Source organism: Hydra vulgaris, chromosome 05 (assembly GCF_038396675.1).
Source record: "Hydra vulgaris chromosome 05, alternate assembly HydraT2T_AEP".
Taxonomy (NCBI): domain Eukaryota; kingdom Metazoa; phylum Cnidaria; class Hydrozoa; order Anthoathecata; family Hydridae; genus Hydra; species Hydra vulgaris.
Window position 1 is genome coordinate 27,451,799 of NC_088924.1, and position 10,702 is coordinate 27,462,500.

At 30.9% G+C, this 10,702-nt stretch overlaps 1 protein-coding gene across 1 annotated transcript; it reads left to right on the top strand.

Annotated features, from left to right (window-relative positions):
• The first annotated feature begins 276 nt into the window (after nt 1-276).
• On the top strand, nt 277-1,884 carry LOC136080305 (tigger transposable element-derived protein 4-like). Its single transcript, XM_065796925.1, has 3 exons — nt 277-584; nt 712-985; nt 1,378-1,884. The coding sequence occupies exons 1-3, from the start codon at nt 277-279 to the stop codon at nt 1,882-1,884; spliced, it is 1,089 nt and encodes a 362-aa protein (XP_065652997.1).
• The last annotated feature ends 8,818 nt before the right edge of the window (nt 1,885-10,702 follow it).

The following is a 10,702-nucleotide window of genomic DNA, read 5'->3' on the forward strand; positions in this document are numbered from 1 at the left end:
CAATATTTTCGGTCCACAGGGCAATTTTCTCTCGTTATCTCGAACTTTTCAACATTTTTTTTTTCAAAAATGTTTTTAATAATTTAATTTTTTTAAATTCCAATTTTCGAAAAAAAAAAAATTTTAATTCGATTTTTAAATTCGATTTTTTTTAAGAATCGAATTTCTGAAAAGTTTTTTTTTTTCAAACGCAGCAACATGCCGCTCGTTAAACGAAAACTCACGAACTAATCTATAATAGAAAAATGCAAGGCATTAAAAGACCTAGAGACTGGGATGTCTAACAAAGAGGTTGCCAAAAAGTATGGAGTCCCAAAGAACACATTATCAACCTGGATTAAAAATAAAACCAAGTTATTAACCTCGCTGGAAAAAAATGGCACAAAATCTAAACGGAAGAAACTTCGTAGTGGTAATTTCAAAAATGTAGACAAGGCCATATACACGTGGTTCGTTGCAAAAAGAAGTCAACAAGTACCAATTGATGGTACCATACTAAAAGAAAAGGCACTAAAATTGGCAGAAGCATTAGGAGAGTTGGATTTTAAAGCATCTGATTGTTGGTTTCATAATTGGAAAAAAAGGTCAGTTAAATTTTGTCAGATCTTGTTCAATTTTAGTATAAACAAACAACATGTATCTGTTTATATTTAATTTATTTAGTTTTTTAAACGTGTAATTAAAATTCAATTATTCTGTTCCTATTTTTAGGAACGGCATCAGCTTTAAAATAATCTCAGGCGAAAGTGCCGCCGTGACGAATAATATGACTGCTTCGTGGAATGAAACTACACTTCCAACATTGCTTTTGAATTACAAGCTTAAAAACATTTTCAATGCCGATGAGTTTGGACTATTTTACCAGTGCCTACCAAACAAAACATACCATTTATCACGAGAAAAATGTTTTGGGGGAAAAAATAGTAAACTCAGACTAACAGGCATAGCAGCAGGGAGTGCAACGGGAGAAAGATTACCTATGTTTGTTATTGGAAAATCTAAAAATCCACGGTGTTTTAAGCACATTAAACAACTTCCTTGCACATATAAAAATCAGCTAAAAAGTTGGATGACCTTTTTACAGAATGGGTAATGAAACTTGACTCATTTTTTCGTGCTCAATACAGGAAAGTAGCACTCCTGGTGGATAACTGTTCTGCCCACCCACACATTGAAGGGCTAAGTAACATCAACCTAATATTTTTCCCCCCTAACACCACATCTGTCCTTCAGCCCATGGATCAAGGCGTAATACGAAGTCTTAAAGCTCATTATCGTCACAAAATTGTGCGTTTGTGTATCAAGGCTGTCGATAATAACGAACCCATGCCAAAAATTTCTATACTTCAAGCAATGAAAGATCTTGTTTCTTCGTAGAATGCTGTGTCGAAGGAGACTGTCATCAACTGCTTTAAAAAAGCTGGTATCAGCAAAACAAACAAGAGTATTGAAGAAGCTGATGATGATCATTTTATTAAATTTTTGACAGAAGAACTTAACCGTTTGCCAGAGTTAGATCCTCGTGCCGTCCAAGAAGATCTCTCAGCGGAATCTTACATTGGTTTAGATTGCGATGTAGTAACCACCGGTTCACTAGCTACTGATGCTGAAATCATTGCTCAGATTTTAGACCCTAATTTTGAAAACGACGATAATGAAGTTGAAGATAGCGTTGACGAAGCTATTGACGTCGAAGCCCCGCCACGCCCATCTGATATTCAATTAGAAATTGCTTTTGAAACAATTCAAAATGCTTCGCTATACAGCTCAAAATACGGAAATGAAATACAATCCCTAGCACTAAAACTTGAGGATTTAATGAAGATGGAAAAGATGGATAATTTAAAGCAATATCAGATAACAGATTTTTTCCAAAAGTTGTAGTTTTTGTTGTTAATGATTTTTGTCAGAAAAATAACTTGTTTTAATGAAAGTCGGGATATTTTATTTATTTTCAACCCTTTTCTTGATATCTCGAACTCTCGATATCTCGAACTTTTTTTCCGGTCCCCTTAGTGTTCGAGATATCGAGAGTCGACTGTATCATAATAATTAAGTGCATTTTTTTTTAATTCACAATAATTGTTCAAATTAAAATCTTTGTATTTTCGGACTCTTGGAACTAATTTTAGAGAAATTAACTTTTTCTATTTTTTGAAATCATATATTTGAAAATGTGCGTGTGCCTTATTCAAAACCAGGGGCGGGTACAGTATTGTGGAAAGGATGGGTCTCTAATGGGATGGTTCGGGAAGAGGTCTCTACTTTCCGTAGAAGAATTATTTACAATTTTTAACAATGTTACATCTTTTTATATATTTTAATTGCTTTCACGTTTTGCTGTATAAATATAAAAATACAACTAATTTTTCATTATAAATACAGATAGCCAGAGCATAAAGAAGACACAATTTGTCTTATCGCCTAGCCTCGATTTGTATCTAATAATACTACTGAGAGGTTATTAATCAAATAACAAAAACCAATAATTTAAATTAAAAAAAACCAAAATTAGGCCCCAGTGTTTTGCTTGTTAACTTGTGTATTAAAATTGTGGTTTGTTTAATAATAATTATTATTTTTTTAGTTATTTCGTAAATATTGCATCTATCATAGGTTGCTTTAATCTGTAATTTTGTTCCATTAGCTATTATTGAAATAATAAGACAATGTTCCTTACTCCATTGTTATTCATAATGCTACTAGATAACATTATGGGTAGTTTACCGCAGCCTTTGCTAATAAAAAGAGATGTTAATAAAACTTTACACCTACTCCTGAGTAGCTTGTTTGATAATACAATCTTTAAACATTCTTCTGTTATATCTAGTAATGTACTGTTGAAAATTCAATCAATGTCAATATTCAAACTATGATGGATATTCATCTTTGCTAGCCCTGTCATTCAATTGTCACTTATAGTGCTTCTCAGGTAAGACTTGAGTCCTTAATGGGCGTTGAATGAGCGTTCAGCCTCTGCACTTCCTTTGGGCAATGTGAAGGCAATTCGAAGCAGACATAAGACATTGGGGTACTGATCTGTGTCTGCTTTACTTAAGGCTTCAATCATTGAATCTGGTTGAGCTGAAGATCTTTCCTAAAAAACGAATTCTTTAACTGGAACTGAAGAGCCGAAAGTGTCTGTCAATCCTCAGACCAAAAACGTGTATTTGCCCGGCTAAACAAAATATCCCTGCCTCGGTTTTCTAGGGTAAGTCTCGACATCATTTGCTCTAACAAATGATATACAAATGAAATGGCAACGTTTAGCTGGTAGTAAATAATTCTTATTTAATAGTGTAATATTATTCTGAAATGGAACTTGGAATGTTGAATCTATTGTTTTATGTGCTAGTAAGCCTGGAAATAGTTACCTCTGCATCAATTGTCTTATCAAACCATCCTTTAAAGTCACTTTTAATAGTATTTCGGATAGAAACTTGGGTTAGCAATTGCCTCAAATGTTACAACAGTGTACTTGTACATATTTAATAGCAGGTATGATGTTCAACCCATCTTGTTTCGCTTGAGCCACGTGCATCGACTGATAGCACTTTTTCAAAGAACTTTTTTGTTTTGGAGAGGTGTCAAAAACCGATACACTTTGTTCAGAACATCTATCACATTGCAAATGTTTGCAATTTTACAGTCTGATTAAGTTTAGATTAAACTCGTGGCTGCTGTAAGGAAGATAAAGTGTTATGCAAAAACTCGACCGTGCAACGCTTTGTACACCAACATTACTAGATGACATTGCAGTGGGACCATCGTAGGCTTGTCTCCTTATTTTCTACATTTAGCCCATTTTATTTCAATAACAAAAGATGAATACCTCATATTTAGTACGATCAAGGTGAGCAAAGTTCAAGAAATGTATCCTTATAGTTGGATGTCTATCACAAAATTCAACGTACTCTATACATATTGCAAAGACTTCTTGATTAGAAAATTTGTTGGTCCAGTCACCCGCAATGATTGAATAAAAAACTTTTTGATTATTCTTCGATGTTTAAAAAAGTTTTCCCCTAATGTACTCTGTAGCAAAAGTAATGATCTCATTCTATACAGTTTTAGAAGTACCAGTGGCATTTTTACCGGCATTTTGTAAATAATCTTTGAGGTCATTATCAAGTTGACTAACAAGGTATAAAATGGCTAAAAATTGCATTTGTTACTCTGGCTGCTCGCACTATTATCACTATTATCTTTATTTCCTCTGAGGAAATTTTTTTTGTTTGTTACAAAGATCAACGCGTTTAACTATGGATTTCAACATTTGAAGTTTTTTTTTGTAGATTTCTTTGTTTTTCTGGGAATTAACATATGATATAAATTTTGCTGGATTATCTGCATTTTCCATAATAATTGCAGCTCTTTGTATGGCGTCTTTATGGTAGCTTAACTGAGCATGTTGTTCTTTTGCATGGGGTCTTTATGGCAGCTTAACTGACCATTTAGTCTTGGACACATGTTTTTACACGGTTTTGAAATGCAGTTGCTTCAAAAGCTCTTGGAGTAAGTCTGTCATCTAATAGTGGTAAAAGCACATAGCAGTTACACAATCTTTAACTTAAAATGAGTTAGTACACCAACCATCTGTATTTTTTTAGTCATGAATGCTAAAAAAAATCAGTTTGACTTTACAAACTTTTCTAGCTGTTTGTCTTATATAATTATATTACGAGGCAGGAAAAAAGTGATTTTGAAGATAGTTATTCAGTTTTACTCAGACTTGCTGTGGTGATATGGTAGTATGGTCTCTTACTATTTCCAATTCAGTGGGTGATTTGACTGTAGCTGACTATAGAGAGTTTTCGATAGTTGACCTGGAAGATTTAGAAGTGTGGAGCTGATGGTGGGGAGTTTTCTACAACTTGAGCTTCTGTTGCAGTAGTTGAAGAATAAGAATTGGACTGGGAAGCTTTTCTCGCTAAATATAAAAAACAAAAATTGCATTATATTATAAAAGTTAATTTCAGAATATGGAGAAACTCCGCAATAAGAAACAGGCTTTTTTAAACTTTTTGCAGCAAAATCAAAAAATTTATCTATTTATGCACGATGTTTTATTAGTTCTGTATAAATAAAGGTAACTCTCGGGGCTAAATGTTCAAACCGTCGAAACAACCGTAACATTTTAAATGCGTCCATTTTAAAAGGACGTTTTTTAAAAGGACGTTAAAAAAACGTCCATTTTAAAAGGATGTTTTGAAAGGCATGCTACCTTGTACCGGTAAGGCAAATCGCTACGCGTTGGCGTTCAGACAAGTCAAGACAACGTAATTGCCAACGAGCAACTAAATGAAACTTTTTAAAGAGAGAAAAAGAACGGAGGGGGTTTGGACCGCCCCTGAAAACAAAATGTAAGTATACATGATTTTACTAAATAGATTACTTATAAAATATACTTAAAGTTTAATAATATGTTATTATTAAAGTATATTTTATAAGCGAATTATTTAGTAAAATCAAGTAGAAGAAAGGGAGCAGGGGGCGCATTAGGACGTTTTCTGAAAAAATACTATAGCTTTTCTCCTGTTTGAAAAAAATTGAAATTTTTGCTGAAAAGGATAATTTAGTTATTAATTGTTTTAAATGTATTATAGCTAATAAGCAAATAAGTTATAGTTGCTTTTTTTTTCTTAAGGTGGTTTACCAGGAAATAAATTTTTTTTGTCAAATTGAATTTTTTTTTTTGAGAATGTTAAATAAAATAGTTCCAATAGCGAAATTTAGTTACTAGTTATGAAAAAAAATTTGAATTTCTGAAATTTTTTATAAAAAACATCAAATTTTAGCCGAAAAAGTCATTAAACTGTACACAAGGATGAAACAAGAAAACTCAAAAATAAATTATCTTTTGTTTTCGAAATTTTGCACAAACAATCTTGCTTATATTATCTAGTTCCTAAACTAAAATGAAGTTTATTGCACAAGTAGAAAGGCCAATTATTAAAATTTGCTATAACTTATACCACTTTTCAGGGGGTCTACATGAAAAAATCATGAACAATGAATAATAACACTGTAAAGAGAGCACCTTATGTCTTGATTTTAGTTCAGTCTCCAGATCTAAGTTATAACTGCAAATGCTAAAAATTTCAGTTCCATATCTTAAACCGATCTGGAAATATCTTGTTCCACTTTAAGGTAAATAGCAAAAAATGACATATTGAGAAAACAGCATTCTAAAAATATAAAGATAAAAAACAGTCTAAAAACTTCCAGAAGCATACGATTTTTTAGCTTCAAGTTCTTGTTCTTTATCAAACCAGCCTTTAGATAATCCCCTTAATTGAATTCTTCTTTTTTAAAAAAAGTTTTTTCTTTTCTCTCCATATTACTAACACGACGCTTGTCCTTTTTCAATGAACCGGTTACAGTCTTACCACTGTGTGGTATATTTATATACTCAAAAACGCGTTTAAGACCAGATGTTCCTTCATTAAAACTCAATATTGCTGAATTCACTCCAATTTCAAGGGTAGCTTTCTTCACAAACACCTTTTTGAGACACTTATACCAAAATGCATTATTGATCCCTTCATTGCAATTTTGTGTTTCTCCATGAACACACTTTTTCAATAATTGGTCATCACTTAAATCATTGAAATCACTTAATATAATATCATGAACCATATATAGATAGATTAACTTTTGGTTTATAATTGTCATTTCCCTGGTCATCTTCTGATTTTTTCCACTTACACCAACTTTCAGGTCCTACAGGACATAAAACATGGCGTTGTGATTGACTGTTGAAATTGGTACAGTGAAAAAGAACCGCTCTAATGTTCTTTTTCATTTGGTATATCTTTTGTGTATCATTTAATTTGCAACTTTTAGCAGTTTGGCGAATAGCCATTCCAAAATAGTTCTGGATGATATTCACTGCCCTTTCTGTCAGATTATTTTTTCCAGTTAACTTTAGCCCTCCATGTTTCTCTTTACGACGATTACGGAGATGGGTTTCAATTCTTTTCTGAAAGTGTCCAATGCACTCTAACTTTTCTGGTTTGATATCATTCTCAGCGTAAGGATCACTTGCTACTACATAATTAAAAGAAGAGGAGTCCCCATCTCCAAGATAGTACTTATATATAAGTCCATACAATTCCAATGAGCGTTGAAAGATATTAAATACACCAATCTTTTCCATTGCCCCTGACAAGTTTGTGTGGTTTAAAGAACATTTGTGATTTGTTTTCCAGTTTTCATATTTAGAATGTTGTTTTCTGTTGAACCAAATTTGACACCCTCTTGCTTAATACATCTGCATCAAAACATCGACCGCTACTTATAGCAGTAACTACACCATTAAGAGAAGAATGTCCTCGTTTCTGCCAAGTACCATCAAGAGAAACCTGGATTAATGGAACACCGGTAGTGGATTTTTTAACAGCATTTGCTTTAATTTCATTTGCAGCAAACTTCATACAATCTTTAGCAGCAGAATCATAAGCAGCTTGAATCAATTTATGATTATGTTGAAAAGCATTTACATTCATGAAACTCATATTTGTAATATAAGCGAAACGACTCATAGGTTCGTGCCCTTGACCAATCTTACGAAAAGCAATAATCATTCTTAAGTTAATATCAAATGCACTCCTGCCTTTACTTTGTGTGCTTTTGTCCGCAGTATTACTTGTAAAAGTGCACCATTCATATGAACATGATGTGCATTTGATTTTCAAACTGTGTGAAAATCCCATTATCTTTGAATCATCATTTTGTATGGTTACTCCATTTTGACAATCTGGGCATCTACCAACTTGCATTAATATTTCTTTGAGAATAGGAAAATACATAATTAAATTAAAATCATCTGAACACTGTTTTTCATTCAATTTAAATTTGCTAAGCTTTTTAGCACTACATGATTTTTTTAGTAAAGTTGTTGTTACTATTTCAGTTTTACTTGCTTTTTGGAACTTGTTCTCAGCGAATGTCCTCTTCACTTTTCTTAAATGATTTTTTTTATTTCCCATTACTTTTTATATTAGCTATATTTAAATAATAAAATAACTAAAATCCATAAACAACTTCATAAGTAAACATAAATATAAAGTTTTTTCATTTGTTCATCTCTTATATAACACTGAAAGTACATGTAGTTTTTTTTTTTTTTTAATCTACGGAATAGAACAGACTTAACCATCATACTAAAATTCAATTTTTTGAAAAGTATGCAAAAGTATACAAAAATAAGCCAAAAACAAGAAAGAAAAGTGTGTTGATAGGGGCCGTTACTATGGAAAATTGTTTTAACCACCTCGTTTAAATCTTAAAAGAAAAACCTTTTGTGTTTATTTTTCTGAAAAACAGATTTCAGAAATGAATTCAGGGATAATTAATTATCTTAAAACAATCTAAACTGAAAATTTGAAAAATTTGAAAAATATAAACTTTATTTACTGGTAAAGCACCTTAAAAACGAAGCTACTCATTGGGGCAGTTTAAGAAACATATTAAAAAGACAAGAAATACTTTTTAAATTTTAATTTTTTTATTAAGCAGTATTTATAAATAAAAGCAGAATTATTTTTATAAATATCTCTAACCATTAAATAACTTCATTGTATATTATATTTAAACAAGCTAAAATAAAAACACTATTCAATCCCTTATCAATCTCATAAAAACAAAATTTTTAACTATAAAAAAAATGGATTTTAACTTTAAAAAAAATGAGATAAATATGAACAAAAGTTTTCTTTTAACCCAATTAAAAAAACAAAGTTCAGAACATTCAACCAAATTTGAGTGTTATGAACTTAATAATAAATGTGAAAATAGAATACTTGGGGGATAGTTATCACTTTTTAATTTTTTATTAGTTCTAACCATTTTAATTCTGTATTATAAAACAAAAATTCTCCATAATATGGAACTAAAATAATTTTTAAATATTTTTGTTTAATACCGAATTTAATCAAAATTAAAAATATTTTCATAAGTGTTCAGTTTTCCCTGCTGTTCAGTTTTCCGCCATTTTACTCTACTTGTTAATTGTGATAAATTAGAAATAAAGACATGTTCAAGGAATTTTTTTTAAATTAATGCGCACGTACTTTTATATTTAACCCTCTGCCCCCTCCCCTCACTCATACGTGTTCGCACGCTATTTGAAGACCCCCTCCTCTCCTGACGATGGGATGTACGACCACTAAGACAATATACATTGAACTTAAATGCATCTGCAGCTTCTCTTAGTTTTATTGTTTTATTAAAAACATACCTTATTGCAATTTATAATTTTTCTTCGTTTATCTTTCATACTGCTTTTTACAGTTGCACATCATTTGTAAACATTACTTAATTTACAATTTTTAAAAATTTAATTTGTTTTTAAGATTGTTAAAAGACCCGCAGTACGTGCAAATGTGCTCCATGAAAATTGTCCCATGCTGCCTTAACCCTGATTTCAGAATATACTCCGCAAAATTTTTGTGAAAATTTAATACCTTGTAATTGATGAAATGTAAAAAATAAATTCTTTGGGCAAGTTAGTTCCTCAGAAAGATAGTTCTCAGTAAGTTAGTTCCTTACGTTAAAAATTTTAAAAATTCAAAAAAAAATTAATTAAAAATCAAAGCGTTTGTAAAAAAGCTAATTGCCATCTAATCAGCTAACTCCTGAAAAAAATTCTCTGACGATTAAGAGCAAAAGTATTTCGACTAATATTTTATTCAATATTAATATTTAATTTGGTTGATAAGTTTGTATTTTTTTAAATTTTCGGATTGTCCTAAATTACCATGTCCTAAACTGCCTCTTTCTCCCCAATTAACGTTAATGATAACCACGCATTTTTATATATATATATATATTTTCAAATTAGAAAGAATAATTTTATATAAAATATATTAAAAATAAAATAATTATATATAATAATATATGATAAGTATATATATATACATTATATTATATTTTAACAAAAAAAATATATTAATAATTTTTAAACTAAATTCCTGAAGTTTCTTTAAACTTATATATTGATATCTGCACAGCGATGCTGTTTAGATATTAATAAGTAATATCAATTAAAATGAATTTAACATGAACATAAGATATTATGAACCTTTTAGACGTCTTCCGGACCCCTTCATAAATTCCTCATCAATCGCGTCATTTAAAGATAATCTTAATATTGTAGTATTAAAACTTTTGTAACACAATTTTTTTCTATATTATAATAACTTATATGTTCCAAGCCTACAACGGATTAACTTATTAAATGAACTACAGATTTAATTACAGTTACAGCTAAAAATATCGGCGCATTCAAAATTATTTTTGAATATTATTTCTAAATTCAAAATATTCGTATATTTTGTGAAGTTATCAATCAATAGCAAATTTTCTTATATGCTCTACATACATTAAAACCGCGCTCTAATACGATAAAACCAAGTGTAATTCGATCATTATTACTTTAGAGTATGGCTACAAGATCACCTGCACAAGTACAACTTTTAATGGAACACAGCATGTCTGAATGAATGATTGCTAAATGACCAAAGATAACTGTTCATGATGTCATTTAGCGCAATAACTCAACAAAAGGTATTAATCCATAAAAATCACGTGAAGACACTCCAGAAACTGACAACACACACCATGTGGCAGTAGAGGAGATTTCAAGCAAATAAACTAAACTGCCCCGTAGTGTGAATGTTAGTGCCCACACGTTTCAAAG